The 27,290-nt window shown below is 39.3% G+C and overlaps 1 protein-coding gene across 2 annotated transcripts; it reads right to left on the bottom strand.

The window, feature by feature from the left end:
• Positions 1 to 77: 77 nt before the first annotated feature.
• Positions 78 to 26,950, bottom strand: braf (B-Raf proto-oncogene, serine/threonine kinase). 2 transcript variants are annotated; one of them, XM_037539217.1, is made up of 20 exons: positions 26,652 to 26,950; positions 23,311 to 23,412; positions 22,471 to 22,734; positions 21,440 to 21,543; positions 20,186 to 20,288; positions 19,228 to 19,376; positions 16,919 to 17,038; positions 16,349 to 16,508; positions 16,080 to 16,119; positions 15,612 to 15,731; positions 13,946 to 14,082; positions 13,518 to 13,635; positions 12,697 to 12,781; positions 11,149 to 11,325; positions 10,537 to 10,583; positions 10,219 to 10,337; positions 8,832 to 8,963; positions 5,982 to 6,116; positions 3,166 to 3,319; positions 78 to 3,067 (listed from the first exon to the last, which is right to left on the bottom strand). In XM_037539217.1, exons 1-20 carry the CDS (start codon positions 26,811 to 26,813, stop codon positions 3,045 to 3,047), a joined length of 2,451 nt encoding a protein of 816 aa, XP_037395114.1. In that variant the 5' UTR covers positions 26,814 to 26,950; the 3' UTR covers positions 78 to 3,044. The 2 variants fall into 2 exon arrangements, with proteins under 2 accessions (XP_037395114.1, XP_037395116.1); XM_037539219.1 differs by lacking the exon at positions 15,612 to 15,731 and having other exon boundaries at positions 26,652 to 26,947.
• Between the last annotated feature and the right edge of the window lie 340 nt (positions 26,951 to 27,290).

The raw sequence follows: 27,290 nt of genomic DNA, 5'->3' as shown, positions 1-27,290 counted from the left end.
TGAAACAAGCAAGGAAAAGTCAGTTTTCTCTTGAAACAATTTTAACTGAAAAATAAAACAAATTACTGAAAATGAAATGACAGTTTTCATGCACTTCTTTAATATATCAGTTTTTCATATTCACAACAAATACATTAAGCTCTTTCTTCTTTTATATTATACAATCTTAAATATTTTTACACAGAATTTTTTTTCAGAATTTCATCTATCAAAATGTCTTTTCTTAACCTTTATTTCTTCATTGGAAACATTTTTTAACTCCATGCCTCCTAGCAAACGGACAGTATTTCCTTTGTACAGCTATTTACAGGTGAAAAGAGTCTCCCAAAAGCTTTTATGATAGTTCTCAGTTGAATTAACTTATACTAGGGGGTTAAGGTGCAGGCAATGCAAAGGAACAAAAGTGGCTGGAAAGGGTGGGCGGGGAAGAGAAAGGACACGAAGGGGACACAAAACTAAAATATCTGAAAAGAAGCGAAGAGGAAAAGGGCTTTTAGAAGACCCCAAAAAAGGGGAAAAAAGGAACTGTCCCCAAGTGTTCCACAGTCAAGTGAGCAATCCTTCGAAAGATAAACTTCTTTAGTAACATTCTCATATAAAATAAGAAAATCTTGAAAATAAATACAGCACTCTTAAAATCTCACCTCCGTTATTTCCTTGCGTCCGGCTTTAAGGTCTGCCAACTAAAAGGAGGGTTGGAAGAGTCCACAGCATGAGAGCAAGAACTGGTCCATTTAAATATCTCCAAAGCTTGAGGAGACTGAACGCTGTCACATAAAACAGGGCTCCTTCGAAAGACTCGTGCACTTCCTTGTGTACACTTTATGGTTAATAATGAATTCACAGAGTGTCATCACTGATACTGAGAGAAAAAAAATGAAAACAATTCCATCCTTCAAAAAAAAAAAAAAAAAAAAGGAACTGGGTAGAAGTTCTCGTCTATGTAATGGAGCGTAAGTGACAGATTCTTTGAGAAGCCTCTAATCGATCAGTCTAATGAGCAATTTGGGCATCTGAAAGATGTAAGATACAGAGAAGTGTGCAGTGTTGTACATAATAGAGAGCAAACTGGTAACAAGCAGACAGATCTGCAACCTGCATTCTGTTAAAATGTGTCATCTGAAATATCCAACAAGCGTCAACACAGTGTCAGAAATCGCATTCATTTTTAAAAATGGTGTGGTCTGTTTCCTTTCCCCCCCTAAAGTTCTGGCTCTATCTCCTAATGTGTAATGGCATTTTAATCCCATTGTGATACAGAGAATATTTAGTCATGCTTAGAAACGTTGACAAAAATGTTTTTGTCCATTGAAAGGCAAATTGCTTGTTTTGCATCAATGTTTTACAAAAGTGCAAAGGACACAGCTTAACATCCATTTAAGCAATCACAGAAAACAAGTAGCTTTAAAAAAACAAAAACAAATGAACGAAAAAAAGAATCTCTCCTAGAGGCGAGGGAGAAAATGGAATAAAATTAAAGCTACATAAATAAATCTATTCTGCAGGCCTGCCTGTCCATGAAAAGACACAAAAACATAAACTCAACAGATACACTGGAATGGATGCCCAAAGGGGGGGGGGTGGTATGGTCCTTAAGGATGTCTCAATTCTGTCTGAAGTCAAAGCTCAGAACAAAGGACATAGCATTAGTTTCTCTCGGCCACTTCACAGCAAGTCTGGCAGTAGCATTAATCTGCTAAAAGATGCTCTGCTAATATAAAGTAAATGATGGATGTAGAATTGAACATTTGGGCACACGGGCATCTCTGGTAGGTTCCAGAACAGCTGATCTATGATGAGCTCTCCATCCTTATGAAGCTGTACTCAATATGACAAAGCATGAACTTGATCCTACATCACTTTCAGCCTTGCAGTAAACCCCCTCAGGTCGCTACAATAAAATGGCTAATTTTATTAATGGATCTTACTTGTCTTTGTGAGTCCGTAACAAAGCTCATGAGCTTTTTCATATGGCTCACACCACATTTATAAATACAACAAAAGATTCCTTGGGGTGGCATGTAGTTATAATGAATATCACAGTCACCATCCAGTAGAATGGAGCATATTTGTTTGGGCAATATTGGATATCTCCCAAACAAACATTCCACTACCGTTACTCTGTAAACGAAGCCCAAAAAGCAAAGTCCAAAAAAAAAAAAAAAAAAAAAAATCTACTGATGCTTTACCCGTCTCCACAAAGGAATGTACTTGATCTGACATCATGTTACTGAAAAAGCAAAGCTGTGGGACAAAGCAAACGAAAAATCAAAAACAAAACGAATAAAAACAAAGAGGACAAAAACATTATCAGCAGCTCTGGCCTTAGGCAACATCAAAACAAACTCAGTACAAAGAAAAAGAAACGTCTCGTAACATCATTCAAGTCATCTCCTGACGTCCTCTCCGAGATCGGTTGAGATCCAACCTCATTCCCTTATGATATCCAAAGAGAAACTGCAAATAAGGACACGGTATCGCTCGCTCTATTCTCTACTACAGAATCATGCCGTTGGTCAATGTGTAAATCCTGTGCTCCATTTGGTCAGCACTGCATGCTGACACCAGCAGAAACACAGAAAGGCTAGACAATCTTAAGCACCGTTCATCGGCCCTTTCTGTTTTCACGTCTCCAAAAGTCAGTCGTCCTTTTTTCCTCCTCAAGGCGAGACTTCTGACGCTTCATCCTCACGTCCTGCATTTGTCTCCTCTTTCATCCGGTGGCCACCTCGAAGGTTTCGCAACTTCAGTGTCAATTTTATTTTATGCGCATCATTTCAAGTTTTCTTGTTTTCAGGTTATGATATTTTTTCCTTAAAATCAGCGATGGATCCCAGCTGAGTCCCCCCCCACCTTGAATTTTTTTTGTTTGTTTTTATTATTTTTTAGCGATTCCATCAACACCGTTGCTCTTCAGGTAAAGAGGAAGAAAAACAGCACATTCTTTGAAACTAGGTGTTTTTTTCTGTTTTATGGATGAACCCACTGCAGGAACACAAGACATCTTAAAAAGTGACGAGGGATGGACTTTTCAGCTGGTGGCACTACTTAAATGCTGAGAATTCTCCTACAGGGAGAGAGAGAGAGGGGGAGAGAGACGTTTAGCACTTATGTTAGGAAAGGTATCTAGAACAATATATTTCAGAATAAATGTATGCATGTTACCATAGCCTCCAGCCTGAATGGGTGTTTTTGGAGAGGCGCAGGCGTACAGACTGAAGTCTTCCGTCTGGAAGCCAGCGCGATTGAGGGACGGTTCAGAGGCGCTGCGGTGGATCTTGGGTAGGGAGCGTGCCAAAAGCTCAATGGAGGCCAGGATCTGAGATGAACAAGTTAGATCAAGTACGTATCCCTAAAGATGACATAATACCACCTTTTGCCAGAATCAATGACATTTTTCCAATTTAATAATATTAAAACCTTGAGTGAAGGTTGTCTTTTAAAAACTATTAAAGTTTAGTCAGAGCTATTTTTAACTGAAGCACATAGGCCATCATGCTCTACTACCCCACAGAAAGAAATGTGAACACAGGACAATTTGAGTGTGGGATAATGGTATATATATATATATATATATATATATATATATATATATATATATATATATATATATATATATATATATATATATATATATATATATATATCGCTGTAGTTGGAAGAAAAAAAAATCTCTTCTGTCCAAACTGATAACTTTACAGAAGAAGGAAAAAACATTCTTTACTTTTAACTGTAAGTCAATGGAAGTAATTTCTGGTCATTTCTTTTAGTCCATTCATCATGAAATTTACAGAAAATGTAAAGGACATTATGTATTTTAAAATTATGTGATAAACTGGAAAACATCAAAAATGGGAATTTTCCTCTGACAACAGCAATATGTTTAATATGGATTAATCCCCCCTCTTCCATTTCCTGGTATCGGAGCATCATTTTCCATATAAAAAAGAAATATTTTATCGACTATTTGTTTATAGTCTATAGATTAATATATATGTGCAAAACTCAGAGGCCCATCATTTGATTTTCAGTCAAAACAGCCTTTAAGTTACAAGATACTTTTCGCAGTAAGGACTTCTGGACAACTACACAACAACGACACCCTTTCAGATCCATATTTTTGAGCTGTCTTTTCACAGTGGAAGAATGTACAGCTGGGGACTTTTTCACATCTGAAGTACTGGATACACAAATACAAATATCAATTCAGGAAACACATTCAGTGGTAAAGGCATTTAAGTAATTTAACTTACAACAATGGAATGATGGGAATTGTGAAATAGAACTGCTTTGAGTACATGGAGCAGCATGGTAAAGCCATTAGATAAACTCTGGTGCCATCTTGTGGTGATATCACCAAGCGCACTTATTGGGATGAATAAATTAGTGTTCTCAGTTCTCAGAGCACTGCCTTTTTAACGTTTCCTCTGCTCCAGCATATGTAATTCAACTTCATATAATTATAAACATACAGCCCCATTTCCAAAAACGCTGTTCAAAATAAACAGAATACCATGATGTGCAAATCATTTAAACCTATATTTAAGTAAAAATAGTACAAAGACAACATATAAAATATTGAAGCTGAGAAATGTTATTGTACTTCCCCACTCTTTTGTTCCCCAGTCTGTAAAAGACTTCATGGGAAAACAGTGCAACAATTAAAGAATAACTTGTAGCAGCAAAGAACTTGGGGATTTCATCATCTATGGCACACAATATCATTAAAAGATTCAGAGAATCCAGAGAAATCTCTATATGCAACGGACAAGGCTAATATTAATCTTTGGGCCCTTGGGCAGCACTGCATTAAAAGCAGAGATGATTCTGCAGTGGAAATAACTGCATGGGCTCAGAAACACTTCAGTCATCCACAAATGCAAGTTAAAACTCTACCATGCAAAAAATAAATCTAAATATAAATAAATATAAATATAATATATATAAATAAAACCCAGAAACACTCCTGTCTTCTCAAAGCTCATTTAAGATGGACTGACACCAAGTGGAAAAATGTCCTGTGGTCTGACAAATCAAAATATTAAATTCTTTTTGGAAATTATGAACACTGTGTCCTCCAGGCTAAAGAGGAGCAGCTCCATCTGTCTTGTTATCGGCACACAGTTCAAAAGCCAGCATCCCTGATGATACAGGGGTGTATTAGTGTACATGACATATGTGACGTGCACATCTGTCAAGGCACTATTAATGCTGAACAACACATTCAAGTTCTGGCAACAAATGGTGCCATCCAGATGATGTCTTTTTCAGGGAAGGCCTTGATTATTTCAACAAAACGACATTTAACCACATTCTGCACATATTACATAAAAGAGTCCAGTTGCTAAACTGGCCTGCCTGCAGTCACCCGTTGACAACATTCTACGCATTGTGAAATTAAAAATATAACAACAGAGACCCCAAACTGCTGAGCAGCTGAAAATCTGTATCAAGCAAGTACAGGAAAACAATTTACTTTAAAAACTACCGCAACTGAACTCCTCAGTTCCCAAACCTCACAGTGTGTTGCTAAAAGAAGAGTCGATGCAACACAGTGGTAAATTTTCCCTGTTCCAACTTTTTTTTAAAATGTTGCTGGCATTAATTTAAAAAAATGGGCATATACTTTTCAAAAAACAAACATTTCTCAGTTTCAACACTTGTCTTTGCACTACTGTCAATTAGAAATAGGATTGAAATGATTTGCCCATCATTGCATTCTGTTTTTATTTACATTTTGCACAGCATCCCAATTTTGGAAGCAGGGTTGTATTATTTTCATTTATACAAGCTATATATTTAGTTGAAGAACTGAATCTGGCATGTTGGAACAGAGGAAACACTAACCTGTTCAGAGCTACAGCTCCAAACCTGGTTTAGGAAAAAAACTACAAGCCTGTTCAGCACCGCATCTCATCTGACTTCACAAATTAAGTGGAAAGAAACAATAGCATACATCTATCAATTGTTTAACTGGTTACCTGAGGAAAAAGGGGTCGCTCCTCTCTTTTCTTCTTTAAGCAGTCAGCCATGAGCCTCTTCATGGCTTTGGGGCAGTTGCTGCGCACCTTACTCAGGTCAGGAGAAAGATAACCTCGGCCAACCATGAAGATGATCTACAGTGGGATGAAGACATTGCAACAGCCTCGCTCAGTGGTGAATTCATTTCTTAATATTTGCTGAGTAACATTGGAAAAATTTAAACATAAAATATGAAAGGAACTAAAGTTGTTAAGTCATTTCAAACAGACTTGCTTCTGTGCTTTCTGACACTATGACTGACTATTCTCTATAACAGGGGTGGCCAATTCTATATATATATATATATATATATATATATATATATATATATATATATATATATATATATATATATATATATATATATATATATACACACACACACACACACACACACACACATTTTGCACGCTTGTGGCATACATTTGCAGATTTTTCACACTGGAAGAAGCCAAAGTCTGTTGCCTCGGTGATGCTACACCCACACCCCTCCCCCTGCAAGGTGAACGTCGCAGCAGAACCACACACTGAACCAGGCTACTAGCTATCCAACCACAGAAACTTGGCAGCGTCAGGCCAACGTAAAGCCAAACGAAAATATGAAGATAAACACAGTACATTCTTACCGGGGGGGGGGTTGTATTTTTTTACTGGGCGGAAAGGGAAGCCGTTCTGTTTGATATGCCAAACGTCGTTATCCAATTTTACATTTTAAAGCTTCCAATCTTCAGCGCCACTTTACCTCACTGCATCACCTTGATCTCCAGGGGAAATTAAAGATGCTACCTGATCTAGTGCAGTCAGTATTTGCATTTGTTAACAAACTCAAACTGTTTAAAACTCAGCTTAAAAGGGAGAACTAACACATTTCCAGTCTGTGTCAAATGCAAGTGCCCAAGCAGCTAAGGTCCTAAAAGGTCCTTCACTTCCTCAGAAGGTTAAAAAAAAAGTCAACCTGCCACAACAGCTCCTCTGCAACTTCTACAGAGCCACAGTGGAGAGCATCTTGACCAGCTGCATCACTGTCTGGTACGGCAGCGCCACTGCTGCTGAACGCAAGGCCCTGCAGAGGATGGTCAAAACTGCTCAACACATCAGCTCGGCTGTCCTCCCAACCATAGAGAACATATGACAACTGATGTGAGAGGAAAGCCACCAACATATCCTCGGACCCCACACATCCCAGCCACCCCTTGTTCCATCTCTGCCATCCGGAAAGAGGCAGTGGAACATCTGAGCCAGAACCACCAGGTTCAAGAACAGTTTCTATCCTCGAGCTGTCAAACTGGTCATACTGGCAGCATCGACCTGAGCTTAACAACAACACTACAGTCTGTTAATGATCAGCCTGATTACCCAGCACACTACACACTGAGCTCCACTAGCTCAGAGGACTGTATGCTGTGCACTTCATCTCTGGCTAGCACTATTTCTAGTATATTTATACTGTTACTGTTTATTTGAGATGTTACCTGAACATTATGCTGCTACTCTGTTCCTTCACTGTCCACTTTATATACAGATCACTGTTTACATCTTTTTTTATCAATGGTACTTCTGCATTTACTGTACTGTACTGCAATTCACCATGCACATTTCTGTCTATATACCTGATACGCTTGAATATCTGACTATGCACTAACTGTCTATACGTCCAATACACCTATAACACTTGCCTATGCACATCTTGTCTACGTTCGACACCTGTACCTACTGACTATGCACATTTTATCTGTCTTTTGTCTTTGCACTGTTTACTATGCATCTTTTATTACTGCATTGGAAAAGTAGCCCAAAAGTGGTTCGTTATACTGTACTACCCTGTATTGTATAATGACAAAGTTGAATTGAATTGAAAAGGTAGAACTGCACACTATGCAACACTTCTTGACAGTCTGCAACAGAACTTTGAGGACAGATTCCATGATCTGCAGCTGAAAAGGCCACAAATTACATTCCTTGTTAACCATTTTGCTGCTGATTCAGACTGTTTGAAAGTCCCATTGGTGACAGATGAAACTACATCTCAAATGAAGATGACAACTTTTTGAAGATGACAGACTCAGGTCTGTTCTGAGTGAGGGAACCCTGGAATTTTGGAAAATCGTGCCTGTGGAGAAGTATCCCAATGTAAAACAAGCTGCACTGAAGCGCCTGTCAATGTTCGGCTCAACCTATGTTTGCGAATCAGTATTTTCCACAGTATTTTTTAAATGTTTGTGTAAATATAGCCTGTGGCTCCTAGTAGTAATGAGCATTTTGTTCTGGCTCTTGGTGTCTCAAAGGTTGGCCACCCCTGCTCTATAAGATAACCTAGAACATCCAATTCACATTTTGCTTTTTGCAACATAATATCATTGTGAAATATAATGACTGTGGAAAATGATTGCAGCTCAAGTCAGCTTAAATAACTGTAATCATCTCAAATAATTGTAACTGGTCCATTATGTAGAAATTGTGACAGTATTGTGTAATTAGTTGTAGCTTATTACTCAGCTAGCTTTCATGACTAAATACTACTGCAACAACAGCGACATCATTATCATCATCACCATCATCAATCATAAAGGCACACTCTGCACCACTACATAGTTTACAACCAGACAAGGCATTCATAAAATGTTATGTAGGTTATATTCAAACTTCACACACAAAAAAAAAATATATGATCTGAAAAAAATCTGTTGCTCACTCTCTCCTCCATGTGTAACTTAGGTGTGATGCACATCTGAGTCTGAGGCGACGGCAGGTTTAAAACAGTACTGAAAGGGGGCTCAAGGTTATGCACACATCTTCCAGAGGACTCTCACCTGGTCTCTGTTGTTGATGTTGGAGTAAGGCAATGCGCCTGACATGAGCTCATACAGCACAATGCCAAAAGCGTAGACATCTGACTGGAAGCTGTATGGGTTCTTATCCTGCAGCCGGATCACTTCAGGAGCCTGCACAAGAGCACACATATGCTAACTTAACGAAAACTTATTTCCCAAGCACATGAACCCACATTCATGCAATGGGTGCCATCCGTTTAAACAAAACAAACAGCCTGAAAGAATAAACTTCACCTGCTAAAACTGGTCCACAGAACTCCACAGTTGAGACAATATCATAAATCTAAATAATACTATTAACAATAAGGTTTATATAATATACTACACAATAGAACTCCTTAGGGCATTCTAGGCTTTCAGAGAAAGCAGTAGAATGTAGGCCTGGGCAATATTTAAAAATAAATAGCACACAGTATTTTGATTATCAATAACACCAACTTAACTGTACAGGACTGTTCTTATTTACCCTTTTCTGAGAACAAAGAAGGGCATTAGAGGAACTTCTGTAGGTTGGAGCTACCCTCTATAGTAACATCTAGCCATTTTACCTCATTTTTACTGCAGTGAGCCCACTGAAGCAAGCTATTTTTACAAGTTTTTTAACAGTAAATTAATCCTGTCATTCCTTCCTAGTTCTTTTCCAAAAACAGTGATTGTTTTTTTACACAACGCCGTCAGGCTACTTGTATATCATTGACGATATAAGATTACATCACCCTATTACCCAAGCTGAGTAGTACAGTACAGACAAGCCATGTCCCATAGATTAGACTTTCAGATCAACAACCAACCAATCTGTAAAAGTGGGATAAAACTAAAAATATGTCTTCGTTTCCAATGAGTGAGACCAAGGTCAAGAGAAAAACCAGCCATTCTATAACTTCAGGAAGTCCTAGATACATTACAAACTAAATAGGGGTGGTAGAATAACCAGGTTTCAGTCAAATGTTAAAAACTGAAATTCTTTACTGAAAGAATCATTAACAATTCTACATACAATATATATGTTAATGTCTGTTACAAGCTTCAAATAAAACATGCAGAGACTGTTACCGACCTCAAATACCCATGCTTAATCTAGAATGGCTACAAATGTATCTAATACACCACCATTAACTTGGCACCAAAACACTACTACAAATCTTATAACAACAAACATAGAAATTAGCATTATTGCTAACTGCTTATTATTACAGAGGTGTTTGGGTTTTTTCTCTTGTTTTATGACATTTGACATTTATGGCCTAAACTGAAGGCCTAGCTCAAACATTCAGGATGCGGCAGATTGCATAAAATATTCTACTCTACAATTTTCACTTAACTTTCAAGCAGATGCATCACAATAAGTATGCAGCAATTTACTTACCATCCACAGGATCGAGCCAGAGAGCTGCTCAAACTGGTGCGATCCACTCCAGCGGGACTTCACTGTAGCGAGACCAAAATCACCAATCTTTACTGTCAGGTCCTCATGCAAGAAGATATCTGGAGAGAGGGACTGTCAAGGCTTGTTTATCCAAATCTCACATTATTTTCTTTCCTAATCATACAAATATTAAAACATCATATTGTTTTATGATTAAATAATTAAGCATCATTATTATGGACATCATGCTCATGTAAATCCATTTCATTAAGTGAGAGCAAGTAAGGGAACCACTGGTCCAGCATGCAGAAAGGATACTGTTGCTCTTCAGGTCTCGGTGTATGATAGACTTGGCATGCAGATAGCTGCATTAAAAAAAGAAATTAAAAAAGAAAAAAAAGTTATAAGCAGCCATTCTAAGAATACATCCATAGAGAATCAGGATACAGCATTTATCATTCACAGCTTCCCGAATTCCCAAATTTGGGACAGTAGCACTGAAAATAACTCGCCGGCAAAGCAAGCTGATGGTCAGTCATAGGGTGTATTTGACTATGAACACCATGTGTGATATTGGCAAAATTTCCAGTAATGTGCAGTTAAATCCAGTCAATTGACATTTGTACTGGAGATATTTTACACAGTTACAAACTCTGAAGAATTATTCTTTTCTGACAGTGCAGATTACAGAAATCCATCACATCACAAAACTGTTTTGTTTTTGCTAAAATAAATATATATGACGACAACAACAAAAATAATAATTTTCATTCATAATAAATTAATGATTAATTTGTGTGGAACTGTACAAACTCTTTGGGACAATGAATTTACCACACACGTTGGGGAAAAGGTTAACATTAAAACCTGGGCTAGATTTTAACATTTGGCATCTCCAAACAAATAAATAAACCCCCTCCAAGAACTCACTCCATGCCCTGGGCTGTCTGGCGGGCGATGTCGATCAGTTTGATCATCTCAAACTTTGTCTCAATAATGTGCAGGTGGTGGTAGAGGCTGGAGCCTTCGCACCACTGTGTGACGATAGCCAGCTGGGGCTTGGTGGTGTAACCCATGAAGAGCAGGATATTGACGTGCCGAGTTTTCCTGAGAGCACAAGAGAGTTAAAGAGCACAATAGACAGAGACACACACACACACACACACACACACACACACACACACACACACACACACACACACACACACACACACACACACACACAGAGAGAGAGAGAGAGAGAGAGAGAGAGAGAGAGAGAGAGAGAGAGAGAGAGAGAGAGAGAGAGAGAGAGAGAGAGAGAGAGAGAGAGAGAGAGAGAGAGAGAGAGAGAGAGACTCATAAAAAGGGAACAGCTGAGCAGATAAAGTGGTACAGAAAAATACTGGTACAATTCATATATGACAGTAAATAATCTTCCTGAAAAGGTGATCTGTGAGCCATTCAGCATCTGATCTTAAATGTTTATTGTGAGGTATACCAATTTAAGACACCCTTCCACCCTTGAAGGCCAATAAAAGCTAGGCTGTCACAATTACAATAACCTGATGATAATCATTTGAATTGATCACAATTTTCCACATAATTTTATGCAAACAATTTCATGGACAAAACTAAATTGTATATATGGCAATTAATCATGATTTTGTGACAGGCCCATCTGATGCCTTAATAATATCATTTTTATAGATTAAGATTAAGAGACCCTTATTAGTCCCACGACGGGGAAATTTTCACCTCCGCATTTAACCCATCCGTGAAGTGCAACACCACATACACACTAGGGGGCAGTGAGCACACTTGCCCGGAGCGGTGGGCAGCCCGATCCGCAGCGCCCGGGGAGCAGTTGGGGGTTAGGTGTCTTGCTCAAGGACACCTCAGTCATGAGCTGTCGGCTCTGGGGATCGCTCTGGGGATCGAACCGGCGACCTTCCGGTCACGAGGCTGGTTCCCTAACCTCCAGCCCATGACAGCCCCCAAGCTATAGGCATGTTTACCCATTTCTCACATGAAACTACATAAGTAAGCCAATTTGAGAATTCTTAACAAAGATCAGTATCTGATGATCTAGACATGCAGTTCTGTGTGCCTGCTATATTAGTTTAGTAGCTCCAGGGCTAAAGAAGCAAACTTGAGATGCCAGTGTCTTAGCCGACAGATTACACCTGGGATAAAAAGAAGGGTAAGAATTGTATACACACAGAAATTTTACATTTGATTTTACTCTTAAGTATCTGTTTAAAATGATTTTAGAATTGTTCTGGTAACAAATGATCACAATGACTACCGAAGTAAGTCTTTTAAACACTCCATATAAAATTTTAAAGTTAAGTGATTAAAATCACTTCATTTAGGAAGGGGTTTCTCATTCCTACACTACAGACCGAACATACATATCAGCTGTGTGAGAGTTAAATCTGTTCAGTAACTCACATAAATTGGCACATGGTCTTAAAATGAGAGCACATTCTGCCTTACCTGAGAACCCCAACTTCATTCTTGAAGGCCTGTAGTTGTTGAGGAGTAGGGGCAGTGACATTCAACATCTTTACTGCCACATCACCTGTGAAGACAAAGTGCAGAAGCTGACCACAAGTTTGAATATCAAACTATAGCTTTGGGAGGTTTTGCACTGCTGTGTGCCATGCACGCAAGCATCAAGACATGGTCAGATGGGGGCTACCCGAGTCTGCTAGTCTATCCCAGCAGTAGTCATGATGTGGAAAGCCTCAATTATGCAGTGGTGGCAAGGCCTTTTAGAAAGCCTCTCTTTTAGAGAGACAAGAGTATTTATTTATAAGAAAGTGTCACCTACCTGAACGAATCAATATCCAAGTCCAAATTATTGAGCTGATCCATTACAAATCACATCAAATATGATTTCATAGGCAATTTCTCTTTTGCAAGGATGCATCCAACACTTCTAGTAAGACATTTTAGTAAAGGGGGATGAATCAAGCTGCAGAATCTACCCACTGATTTCCACTTTAGATTTTCATCAGACATAGTAGTGTTTGTATATTAACACATCTTGCATATCGTCACTGTTGGAAAAAGGTAACTTCAGAGGAGGAACAGAAAACATGCTTAACTTTCTAAGTAAATTAATATAGATTTTATTTCAATTTTTGACCATTTTTATTGGTCCTATCATCACCCATGTTTCATAAAATAGAAAAGGGCAGCTGGTATTTTCAAATTACGTCAGAAAATGAAAAGAACAAAAATGAAGCTACACAGTGTTGTTCCATCAGCAACAATATATGTCAGGAATCCAGACTGCTTTTTTATAGACATACCATGCCATTTCCCCTTGTAGACAGTTCCAAAAGAGCCAGATCCTATCCGCTGTCCCAAAGTGATCTGACCCTCTGGAATCTCCCAATCATCACTGGAGTCCCGTCGGCCCAGTGTTTTCTACAGGAGAACAGCAAACACTGTACCTTCTGCAATTCATGCAATTTCTATGGGACAGATTATATTTAATGAAATTTCTATAGGATAAATTATATTTCATGAACTGCTAAAAGATGATCTTCTGTTAGCAATTTTTCCAGCATTACCAAAAACACTTATTGTGTCACTCCATTGCCTGCACAACCTCAACTTGTAAAACAACATGAGTTAATTAAGCTAACTTGAAGTAACCAGCCAACGTCTAATTGGTCCTGGTACAGACCTAAGGATAATGTGTACAGTCATAGCAGAAGAACAAAAAGCCCCTCACCATTTTATTGCGGTCCTCAGATGAGGACGAAGACTTGCGCTCCCGTTGTTGACATGGCGACTTCTGCGGAATCTTCACATTGGTAAGGGAACCTGGCAAGGAGGCAGGGGGCGTGGCTGACAGTCCAGTAGTGGAGCCTAAAAATTTTTTTTTTTTTTGGTATTGTTTTTGGGGGAGGTTAGGGGAGGAAAAAGAATTACAGGTAACATTAAGGAGAAACAATAAAAAGAGAAGGAGAGAGAAAAGCAGAAAATTGTGAAATTGTAAAGTCTGTGCAGATAGAGTCACACCACACAGCCCCGAGACAGTGAGCAGTGGATGTAACATACTGATTCCAAACCAAATTCTGCCTGTTTTCAAAAGGCCTATCTAGCAAAACTATGAAAAACCATAAGCGACATGTGCATAAGTGACATGTGGCAAAACCAACCCATGTAAAATACTGTATATAATTATTCATTATATACACAAGGGGTGGGAATCTCTAAGCACCTCATGATCTGATTCAATTCAGTGTGCCAAGATGAGATTATAAAATGATTCTTAAAACCTAAATCTTGTTGCTCCATTTTTGTTTTCTACAAATTTGAATGTAGCTTACACTATGTACTTTTTGCACCATCTAATCAAACTACAATTTTATTAGTCCTTTGTGTCACATATTGCATTTAGCTCACTGTGTAAATTTTTCAGCAGGAATGTTTCGTCAGTAAGATGAACTGATTAACTGAAAATTCTAACAAAAACCATGTTAGATTAGACAATGCTGACTAATACTTCTTGAAAAATGTTTCACCTCGTTTTGAAAGTTGTTACTGTAAACGTGGTGTGGGTTCATGACTGGTTTTTCTCTTGCATGCAAATTAATAGCCCACCCATATGGAGAAACTTCAGACTGCTAAAGTAAACATGAAAAGTGAGGGATTTTCTGTTGTAACTGAGGTGCTCTGGAGTTTAGCTTTAGATGCCTGCTAGAATTGAAGCACTATGCTTGTTTATTATATTATATTGTTAGCTGCTCAGTAACCTCCTGAGCCGGTAGTTAAACAAACACGTTTTCCTATATAAAAGGTATGTTTACTATGGTTTTTAATTTATGTCTTAATTTATGTACATGAAAACTGACCAATTTCTGACTGTAAACATTTTCTTTCCACGTTTGTCAATGTATCCTACCTTATAAAGTCTACGGGCCCATGTGCCATTATTCCATAATAGGAGATATGCAGAGCCTATGTAAAAATCGGATTATGGCGTTTTATGAGTTGATTCAGAATATTTATAGGGAGAATCGCGATAACATTTATTTAAATTATAAACTAGGCCATTCAGAACTGCAAGATGGGCCATAGAAATGGGGCTGGATTGTGATTTGGAATTAGTGCCATTTTGCTGTGGCATACATGTATTTTTGTATGTGCATTATTACATCTCCACATGTGCCAACGTCAAGATTTTGATCATAGGTTTGATCATAGCTCAAAGGATGTGTCTCCAGCCTTTAAAAAGGCAGTGCAGGTGAGGGTGAGGGTGAAAGAAAAGGCCAAGCTTGAGTAAAACAAGTGAAAAACCAGTGATCAAGGTGGGGGCACGTCTGCAGACAGACAAACAGACAGGCAGACACAGATGGGGTGAGAACCACAGCAATGCAAAAAAGCCTAACTACCTCGGAACACAGGCTCAGGCTCAAAATCAAACACAATGTCATTGGGGTAGGAGTATGGGAGGGGAGCAGAGGTCCGTGTTCTGTGCTTCCTCAAGCAGCGGGCTAGGAGGGGCAGGGGGGCTGCAGGGGGAAGAGAGACACACATACGATCACTGGCCCCAAAGCCCAGGTACCATCTTCTGTCTGCTCCCAACGGGCACACATAACATTTTGAGAAGGAACCAGATTTGTACCAATTACAACAGTGATGGCAGGGACAGGCTGTTGATGGCTACAGCAAAAAGGCCACCCAGCACAGACAGCAGGAGGTCCAGATTTTTTTTCAGCTTTAGCAGGAGGAAAATGTATGGCCATATCATACAGTATGGCCTAGCCTGACCTTTCTAAGGCCAATGGCACAGAGACAGCACATAGACATGGGACGAGTGGAGGTACAAGTTTGTGTTTATACAGATGGGGAACTCTTACCTCCATCAGACCTCTGTAAACCTTGGTCACGAATCAAGTCCTGAAAGAGGAAGAGAATGACGCTTTCTAGCAGAACCACATAAAAAGCAATGTTGATAGTCACTGAGAAACAGATATTTAACAAAAAGACGCTCTTTGTTCAATCCAGTGGCTCTGAAACATGTCCCCATAGACTGTCCACACTGTGTTGTGAGCTAGGTTGGAGCAAAAATCTGGATCATCTCTGTGGCCCCTAAGGAACAGTTTAGAACTACTGGTTAATCACTTACTTCAATATTGACTGGCTCAATTGTGTTGATATGGACGTTGGGAGCTGAGGAAGACCGGTCTCTCTGGCCAAACTGGTTACGGTGGTCTTCCTCTCCTGGCCGGAAACTCTGTGGGATGGGGATGGATTTGGACGGGGACACACTTGGATGGCACAGTGACCTGGAATAACAAAGGTTTTTGTTCTCATGATTTTTTTTTGACTACATAAAACAGCTATTAATAAACAGTATTACCACAAAAAAGTAACAGCAAGCCGCCCTCCCATCCCCAGTGGTCCTCCTATGTTTTTCCAGTACTTTGCAGAGCTGTCTAGTAACTTAACTGCATGGCTGCTGAAACAAAATAAACTAAAAATAAAAGTAGACACAAAGGTTATGCAATGTCCATCAGAGTAATGGACCACATTTCCTCTCTCCTTTCTGAATGCTATGCAGTCCAGGACAAGGCTTAATATCTGTCCAGGAAACTGACCCATAAATACTTCCATGCAAGAATTACTTTAAAATAATTTACAATAATCAGTTTGCTTATTCATTTTATTGCTGTTCAGACCAAATATACAGACTTACCCTGTAGAGTCAGATGGTGGGATGGACGGACACATCTCTGAAACAGGGGTGGTACCCTCTGATGACACCTCCTCCTGGGTAATGGGGTGGTGCACCAAAAACTTAGATGCCAGTAATAAACTGCAGAGAAAGAAAAATAAAACATAAGTGGTGAAACAGTGTGGAATAGGCCATCTAGCTTCCACTACACATGTACCAGCCATTCAACGTTCCTAATAAATAGCTTCAGGTATGCTGGGAGCTGATACGGAAAATGATTTTGACACATTTCCTTGTAAGAACTTAAAACCTTAAAACTCACTTCTAACTAAAGCCATTGGGCAGCTGCACTATTCCATGAATAAAAGTGACTGATACAGGTCTAAGGATGAGAGATATTACAGAATGTCTTGAATTGTGGAGTAACACAGTAAAAAGCAATTCTGGTTATTTTTATTTTGCCTAAGATTTTTTTTTATGTCTATTCATGATCAGGCAAGATCTTTGGTGTTTATTCATCATCTTTCTTTTTGGAAAACTAGTCCCATTTGTTCTCAAAGAACAAATTATTGACAGCTTAATTTACATGTCTCATTGACTAAAGAATTCATAAAAGTGTTCCACAAAAATATGCATTCATTATTAATATTCATTGACTCAGGGGTGATAGTGGGAAAAATTCCTGAGGCTGAACTTTTTTCTCTGCTCTGGAGGTGACCAGGGTGGGGGTGCTATGTATGCGACACACTTAACACATAACTTGTTGGCCCCTGGGCGCAGATATACGTCTATGTATAACCCTGATCTTCATTACTGTCAAAGGATTTTTGCTTTTGAATTAGTCCCTTCAATGATAGATTGTGTTGAATTTTGTTGAAATACATGAACAACATTCAGACATGAGATAAACAAACCCAATATAAGCCTATATTTCAGAAGCTTGTGCAGATTACCAGAACTCTTGGAACTAGCAGGCCTGCTCAGGAATCCATACCTGTTTTTAACTAGTCACATACCTTATTGCTTCTATAGCATAGGAGACTACAGATACTACAGCCATACCAAGAACGGTCAGCAGGTGGCAATAACAATACTCCAAAGTAAACTAGGAATTGATTAGTAGCCTAACCATTGACTAAATGACATGAACAAGGACACATTAATTTCTTTTAAAAATATAATAGCAAACTATGGACCATGTATTTTAAATATTTTAAGTATTTTAAATACTGAGTTTATACGTTTCGCGTTGACAGTGGAAAAAAATTTGCATGTGTATTTCCCGGGATTTCCTACTGAATCTATCAATTTGTTTGGTCAAAGCAAGTCCTGTTTCTGACTGGCTTAATGGCTAGTAGGCTAGGCCTTGGTGTTGGTTACAGTGAAACCTGCGCATGTCAGATCAAGAGAAGTGTCAGATCCTATGGTCAGATCACGAGGCCAGGGGTTGGCAACCCGCGGCTTTGATCCCTCTGATGCGGCTCAGCTTTTGAAAATAATTAATTTAATTAACGTATATTATTTTTGAGACTTAAAAAAAATGTTCGGGCGGAATATCACAAACATCCGCTATTTAGTTTCGGTTCGCTTGACTGACATGTCGGCGTCGTCACCCGCCCCCCCGTTCGCTAGAGTGAGATGTCGTCGTCGTTTTAATATATTATGTGGGTCTCACTGAAATAAATTTCCAATTATTTTGCTTTTATGGCTCTCTGAGTCAAAAAGGTTGCCGACCCCTGCACTAGGCGAACCTTTTTTTTTTCTTGCAGATATGTCGGTTCGCCGGAATTCCGGCGTGGCGCCTGAAAACTATCAGGCCTGTTGACTGAATTGAGCCACTGGACATAAGAAAAACAGGTTTGTCCAGTTTAAATTGAACACTACTATGCTGTAGCCCAATACAAATCTCCAGATTTCGCATTCATGTACTCAGCAGCAACAAATCCGAACTGGGATGCCACAGGGCTGCAAGCATATAAAAGTATCAAGGAAAGAAGACTATTTTGACTCAACTGTGTGGATGATTCACATACTGTAAGAACTTATTCATTTGTCTGTAATTTTTTGGAACTGTTCCAGTTTCATCACATCACTATTGCCATAAATTTAGGGCAGCTTCCACAAACAAAGTCTGCTTTAACCATAAGTTATGTACCAAGCAGCTGCTCCAGATGAAGATGAAGGTCATGACAAATGACAGACTAGACAGCACTATGATGCTATGCATGGTAGGTCTGCATGTCTGCAAGTCCAGGGAAGACCAGAGTTTCAGATTGGGGAGTAATATGCCAAGCCTCCATCTCTTGTCTATATCTTCCACAAGCACTTACTCCAGCTGGTCGTAGTTGACGCACATGAGTGGGACCTCAGTGCTGCAGCGCTGATGGAATTTATAGCCACACGTCTGGCAGCGGAAACCCTGGAACAGCAGCTTCCGGCAGAAATCACAGAAGGCCAACGTGAAGAACGTCTTCCTTACCTGGTAACAGCGGCCATGACAACAGACAATATCAAGTAATAGCTAAGCACCCCACTCTAGAATTAGTTTGTGTTGGGCTTGGTAAGCCCCTACAAAGTACAAAAAAAAAAAAAAAAAAAAGGAAAAGAAAAAAAGAGAAATGCATTAGTATTATCTGAAGCAAATCTATAAAGCTATATTCTTGCTACATGCTAATGCTATACTTTAGTACAAACCAGTTCTGGGGGGTTACAAAAGTAGTAATAGTTACAAAAGAAAAGTTACAAAAAAAAAAAAAAAAAAAAAAAAAAAAAAAACACCTACTACTACTACTACTACTACTACTACTACTAATAATAATAATAGTTTGTAAAAAGATGGAAAAAATCCATCATGTCAAATGGCCAAAAAGTCAGTAAGTAAACTGGACTTTAAAATTATTTGAGCATATTAAAGAACTGCATGTCTTGTAGGGTAGAGTTTATACTGTTTAAATTAACAGTTAATTTATAGTACAATGAGCAATGCCACATATCAACAATCAGATTGCCTGTCCAACCAGCAGAAGAGAGAGCAGAGTGAGCAGGGTGCAGCAGTCATATGAGTATATAGTATATAGTTATTTTCAACAGATTATAGTACATTGAGGCACAATATTTAAGCAAAGTTAAATTTAGTCATCCCCAAACAAAAGACCTTCCCGCATAACTACCTCTAGCATTACCAATAAATAAACAAACATTCTGAATTATTCTTATCTTTGTTCCCCATGCTTCAGTATGCTCATATTCTTTCAACATAATATTCCAGCAGCTCCATGTCATACTCACAAAATTGTGGGTTGTCAGGGGCACATTCTCTAAAACCTCCACATGGAGTTCCTCTCCTGTCAACCAGGAAATGTCTGTGTCCCAGCCAATGGGCTTCTTTTCCCTGGTGAGAGAAGAGGGTGGTTACAAGCTGGAACTGTGCAAGTTAAAGTGGAATTTCACAGATTTCTCAAAATGTGATCATAGTTCAACCATTAAGACATAAGTCATTCAGAATGGTTTAATATGAAATGTTTCAATCTTCAGTCATTTTAGAGAAACTTACAGAGTCAGAATTATCCACATTGGTGGTGATAGGAAGCAGACATCTAATAAGTTTGTGTCTAAAAGCTTTTTACATTAAAGTTTTTACATGAAAAGATTATTTATTCACTGAGGCCCGATGCAATGTTTTACAATAGTTCTAAGAGAAACATTTGGCCTAAACATTTTGGGAAAACTGGAAAAGACATACACAGTCACCATTATAAGACAAAGTAACACCCAAAGAAAACCTTTTTTTCAGATTTTCCTAAGGCTGAATGATTAATTATTTTTATATCAATTTAATATCAAAATCATGCAATTTTCAAATAGCAAGAGTGGCTATTTTAATTATGTTCTACATTATTCAAGATTCTCTTAACACGTTTTGATTGCAGAAATATAACAAATTTAATAAATGTAATATTTCAATTTAATTAGTCAGGAAAAATATCACAGTTTGATATATTCCCCAAATTATTCAGCCCTAGATTTACTACTATTTTATAAAGATCAACATTACATATTAAACCACAAAAGATACACATAGGTTCACTGGTCATTTTAGACAATAACTAAAATGACTATATTTATATTACATAGCTTCTAAGATGTACAGTGTTTCAAATAAGTAGTAAAGTGATAATATGCTTCAGAATTAATTTATGTAGCATATCCTTATACAGTCAGCAGGCAGAAAAAGTATTTGCAAGCTTGAGGTGGTCAAATACCAGCTACCAGTTTTTCCCATCAGTCCACTTAATGCTGTGCAATGTTGACAGAAACTGAAGATATGTACTCAATTGCCCTGAACCACTCCACCCCAAAGTTTTACAGAGTGTTTCTGGAGGGAACTCTGATGGTTTCACAGGCATCTATGCCTTCTGGAATCCCCTGGGAACAGGCAACAAGTACTGCTACTTGGGAACTACTGCCCCAAGTAGCATTATTTGCATTGGCAAAGGCAGAAAATTATGTGATAACGTGTGAAATGACAATATGTGCTATTACCCATCCTGAATCCTGTAGACAGCACAGCATTCTGGTATCAGACCTCGCATCATTAGAGCCTTCTTCAAGGAGTCCCTTACGGTCATGCCGCAACGTGCCGGGACCTGAGACACATGCAAAACAAATGCGAGGTCACCATCAGTGTGCTTTGCTCACCGCAGATACTCATCAAGCTTTTATGTGCACCAAGTCTTGCATTTTCAGCAGCCTTGTTCTAAACCAACAGTCAGGCTCAGAATCTCATCAACGTAAAAGGGGTCACCTACATTTGCTGATTTACTGTGGACTCAAACTGCACCACAACTGGTAGTTAAAAAAGAATCCACAAAATTCTTGGCTTGCTTCATCCTTATTTGTCAATTAAAAATCAAATCAGTAAAGGTATCAGCATTTTGTATATGACCTTGAGCAGAAAGCTCAAATCAAAGCTTTCCCTCCAGTCTCCAAAACCAAACAAAAAGCAACGCCTTTGCAAAATGTGAGTTACCGTTATAATTCAAGCTTAATTTTATTGTTTCATTAAATATACAGTAACCTAAGGCAAGGGTTCACAATCCTGGTCTTGGAGTACCTCTGTGGTGCTGACTCTGAAAGTGAACAATCCATTAAAAGAAAGTATAAATGTATAACTGTACAAATATTACATCTGTGGCAAGATACTTTTTAAGCTAAACTCTTATCAAATTTTTGATAAAAAAAAAAATCTGATTTACTCTATTTTCAAAAACACTGGTCCAAAATCAACAGATGCTAGCTCACTTGTAGATAATAAACTACAATAACCAGTCCAAACCTCCATGTTTTTGTTTGCTTACAGCATGAAACACAGGAAAGCAATCAATTCAAATGAACAAGACCCTCTTTGGAGAAAACTGTTGCTCAATTTGCACTTTAAGGCAACATTAGAGCAGGAAAACCAGCAAATGTGCAGGACACATTGTCCAGGACCAGGGCTGGGGATCTTTTTGCTATTGAAATAATTTTCAATAACAGCTGAATAGAAAGCTTATCTGCAATTAGCTGCAACTTACCACTGTCCTCTGTTTGTTGGGCAGAAATACTCTGACAATGGGTTTCTGAGGCGAGCGGGGGTTGCCACGAGCAGCGTCTGTGGGGGTCTGCAACACAGCTAGGGTGTTTGGGGCAGCAGGGATGCCCTGGGCTGCTCCCAGCTTCACCTCCAGTGGGCTGGGGGTAGGAGAGGAGCAGAATTCAGTGCCATTGCCGATTGCCTCCAGCAGCTGCTGCTCCCTCTGCTGTAAAGCATCAAGCTTACTGGTGTACTCTTCATAGGCCTGGAAGGAGGAAAGAACAGGTCAGTTCTGCTTTGTAAATGTGTTATCACTATTGTGAGAAAACCTTGTATCCCCAAAACAGCAACTTTACAGAATGAGGAAAAAAATTCTCAATATCTATTAACAATATTTCATTTCAAACAATGTTGATCAGTATTGGTCCACTCATTATTAAGTGTTGCCATCATTATAGCTACAATATGCCACATGCATCCTAATTCTATTTGAACCTAGGGTGCAAGTTCAGAAATGCATTATGTTTAAAAGTGTACACAGATTAAGCAGTCTTACTTTGGAAAAGAAAGGCACAGTTCTTCATAAACCTAAAAATTATAATACATGCTCTATGTATAGGGCTAACAACTGTTGGCTGCTTATTTTTAAGTTCTCTAGTATTTATTTGGATTCAAAACATTGTGAAGTATAGGCTTCAATGTACCTTGGTCAAACAAATTAGTGCTTTGGGCAGTGAGGAGTATCTACTAGTCTTTCGCTTTGCCACTCGCTGCATACACAAGCTACATCTATCACCACATATATGAGGAACAGCACGTTTTGCATATGTAGCAAACTTACCTCCAGGTATATAGATGGGGGGTTGTGTTCACCACCAAACTTGTCCAGAAGTGCCTCTATGTGCTCTTGAGTCAGCTTAATCATCTGTTTGATGTTCCAGATCTGCAAAAGCAAGAAACATAACAGCACTATAACCAGTGTACAGAGTCTCATTTGTTTCTTTCATTAGCCTTAGGTGGACTTGCTCTAGCTTTATGCTAACAAAAAGCTGCTATGGACTCTCTTTGCCAAGGTGTAAAAACTGACACTGAATGCCAAATCTCTGGCCCTACCCAGAGAGCACACAGCAGCGTTTTTAGTTTGGTGCTGTGAGAACTTCCAGGCTTTATAGTTAAGTGTGAGCTGAGCTCTGAAACTCAGATCTTTCTTGAGAACTGGTCATACAACAGCAGCTCTCCAGCAGAGATGTTGATCAGATGTACAAGAAAGTAGACCGTTGTTATTGATAAGGTGAGAGTAAAAAAATATCATTTCTGTTAAATCATGGTGGCTGAAACAATTCGGTTATTCAATATATTGCAACAGCTGGAAATAACCCAACACCACCACTAAATTCCTATCAGCTTCAAAGACTGACACCGCGTGTCCAGTTTTGTATCAGTAAAGTATTCACAAAAGGTTTCCAAAACATTAATCGGTGTCAAGTTGTCCCATGAAAGCTTATGCTTTTTTTCTTTAAAAAGGAACGATTTATTTCTCCATAACACAGTCATATATCACAGTAATAGGATTTTTTTATTGCCCTCTTTCCAAACATGTACAAATGCTCTCAGGGATTTCCCATTACAATTGTAACTACTACACTCAAATGTCATTTTGCACGCTGAACTGGTCATATGCTCCTACAAGCAATCTGTGTCATGTGAGACCAGGGTCAGAAGAGGAAAACACTGCTGAAAGTATCAGCAAAACAATAGCTAGAGTAAATATGTGAAATACACTAATAATCCACAAGTCAAGTGTCTCATTGTCAGAGTTCAAGTCTAAAGAACCTCTATACACTTGGTCTGGTTTTGTGTGCAGATTATCTCACATTCTGACTGTTGAAGCTGCCACCTGATTATAATCTTCTGCGCAGATAAACTAGCTATAAATTAGGAGGAAAAAAAAACAAACACCCTCTGCTTCTTTTAAGAGACTCCTAAATGTGACTTAAAGGGTAACCACTTTAGCCTTCCCTCTGTAGTCTTGCCAGTATAAACAAATGACAAAGGTGTCCCAACGTTTGTTAAAAGAAAAATAAGCTCCAATTGTTCTGAACATGTCCTTTGTGAAATAACCTTCATGACAACAGTCCACATGAGCCTAATATGGTCAAAAAGCAGCAGCAGGACTATTGCAAAAGTAGACGTGACCAAATCCATCTGCGATGTTTACAAATGTAAAAGTAGGCCTGGCGTCAAGCAAATCACTTGCATGTAGGATCATAAAATTATTAGAATGTCACTACCATAAAAATGACAATTTAGACTCAAACTATCATTTAATATGCTAATTATCATCAATATTCTGTAGCGCAGCATTGCCTGCCTCAGCCTCATCGGTTTGACAGAACTCATAATTTTGGATCTTTCTCGTGTTTTATCAGTCAGCGTTATTTTACTACAATACCCAGCAAGCACTATGTAAATACATCATACAACCACTGGGAATCCCATAAAGAAATGCTGAACGCTAGCAATGCCAATGTACAAGCTAATCAGTAGAGACATGATATTCAGCTTCCAACCAATACAAGCAGGTTACATATCAGGCATCCTTCTAACCAGCTAGCAGAAAGAAACATGTTTCAAATAGTCTCTTTATCAATAACAGGCCCAAAGGTTCCCAGAAGTTCAATGCACCCTCAGGATGCATCATCTTCCTAGTCTTTAGACCATAAAATCTCACACAAGACTGCTGTAGCACTGCTATTAGAAGAAAGTAGTCTACTACTGTACTCGTGGCTCGATTTGTAGTTTGGGCAAGAGAGCCCCTTTAAGGTCTGTCTGAAGCCAAAGATGAAATAAACTGGTATTAGGCAAGCTCAGCATACACTTTATGATTATACAAGACGCCACAGAAAAACAGAGAGACCTTTGGAGAAACAAAACTTAAGCTAACATATTGGTTATAATGCCTGCATGATGTACTGCAACAAATTAGCACTGCATCTTCTTTCTTTATACTGCCTCGTATCTTAACCATGAACTGCCTTAATATCTCCCTTAACTTCCTTTTCTTGCAATAAAGGGGTTTTTGTGGTAGTAACATGGAACAGTGCAGCATCAGAAGCCCAAAGCCACCGACACACAAGTTACAGATCAAAAACTGACACATGTGATCATGCAGCTTAATGCAGTGTTTCTCAGCGCTGGTCCTGGAGGCCCACTGTCCCGCACGTTTTAGTGTGTTCCCTGCTCCCAACACACCTGATCCCACTAATCACCTTATTAACAGCCCTTTGTTGCGTCGAACTGGCCGTTAAAGCAAGACACGCAATAAAATGTGCAGGGCACTGGGCCTCCAGGACCAGGGCTGGGAAACAGTGGTTTAATGCACAGGAATATGTAATGCCAGTGCAGGCCCTCACTCCAGCAGCACTGGCAAATTAGGCAGACAGCTGGTAGGGAAGCACAAACCATCATGTTGCCCGTAAGAGTGGGCACTAACCTCCATTAAAGCTTCGCTAAATAAGTCAACGTTATTCCAATACATGCCACTGAGCCGTAATTCGGATCGCCGGGAACGAGAACGACACATCATGTAACCAACGTTAGGTTACGTCTGTCAGGCTACACGGACAAGATGACAACACTTGAGATTTGACCAAAAAGACAAATGCAATGCATGTAGTGCAGGTTCAGGACTGACTGTAGTTTTCAAAAAAACAGAAGAAAGAGAAAGGAGGCAGGCGAGGAACTGGTACACAATTTTACTTGGAAGTCGTTATTTCAGCGCAGAGAGCTAGGGGGCTAACGCAGATGCTAACAGGCTAGCCGAGCTGTAGCTGTGGGCTCCAGCTGCAGTGAGCTCGGGAAAAATAAAGCGAAAAGGGAATGAAATGCGGCCAGGCCCTGCTATAAACACTTTCTCGGGGAAACTGCGGGGGAAAATATGTCAGAAACTAAAAAGCTGCCGTGACTCGACAGTGCGCCTTGCGAGTGTTAGCTATATGCTGGCGTATTTGTCCGCGCACGACATAAAATTTAGGTTTTTGTGCATCATCTCGCCGCCTCCCCCCTCCCCTGCAATGCATCCCCACGATCCATATTAGAGCCGGTGTTTCCTGAAGATGTCCATCCAGCGAGCTCCGCTCAGCACCCGACTCTCCAGTCTCTCCTCTCCTCTAAGCCCCGTACCTCCTCGGGAATGTCCTGCTGAGCCTCGGGGATCCCCCCGGAGCAGGTGGAGGCCAGCCCCGCGCCCAGCTCCTCCAGCCCGGGCTCCCGCTCCGCATCGCGGTCCATGGGGTCTCCGTTGAAGACGGGCGGTGGGGACTCGGCGCTGCTCAACGCCGCCATTTTAACACTGCGAGAAACTGAGTGGAAAATAATAGAGGAAAGACACAGAGGAACGAGACAGGAGGGGGAGACAGATTCAAGAAATGTTTAAAAAATAGTGCAGGAGTAAACGGGGAGAGTGGAAATCAGGACGAGTCTCCCCCATTCATGTGGAGCAGTTGTTTATATTACGCTTTTGAAAACATAGTAAAGAAAGTAGAGCGTAATTTCTTGTGACGGTACTACAGGGTTACTGCTTCCTCTTTGGCTGACTGTTTACCACTTTCAACAGTTATCATTTTAATTTATTTTTTTAAAAGTGTTTTGTCCAATTTCAATCAGATTTAGATTAAAATACATGTCAACGCCAAGGATAAAAGTGGATAGTAGAAGTCAGGATAATTCTGCCCCTTTTTGCTTTTGTATGTTTGTTTTGGTATGTATTTTTTATATGAAAAATAATAGTGTATTCTCATTAAAGTTCTATTTTTATACTAC

Source organism: Pygocentrus nattereri, chromosome 1 (assembly GCF_015220715.1).
Source record: "Pygocentrus nattereri isolate fPygNat1 chromosome 1, fPygNat1.pri, whole genome shotgun sequence".
NCBI classification, from domain to species: Eukaryota; Metazoa; Chordata; class Actinopteri; order Characiformes; family Serrasalmidae; genus Pygocentrus; species Pygocentrus nattereri.
This window is presented reverse-complemented; position numbering and strand designations above follow the sequence as displayed.

Coding starts and splice junctions, on each gene's coding strand:
- braf (XM_037539217.1), bottom strand. CDS start 26,813: ATGGCGGCGTTGAGCAGCGCCGAGTCCCCACCGCCCGTCTTCAACGGA. Junction 15,732..16,079: donor TTTACAGAGGTCTGATGGAG/GTAAGAGTTCCC, acceptor TTCCCCCTGCAG/CCCCCCTGCCCCTCCTAGCC. Junction 10,338..10,536: donor CCGAGACCTGAAGAGCAACA/GTATCCTTTCTG, acceptor CCCTCTCTCCAG/ATATCTTCTTGCATGAGGAC.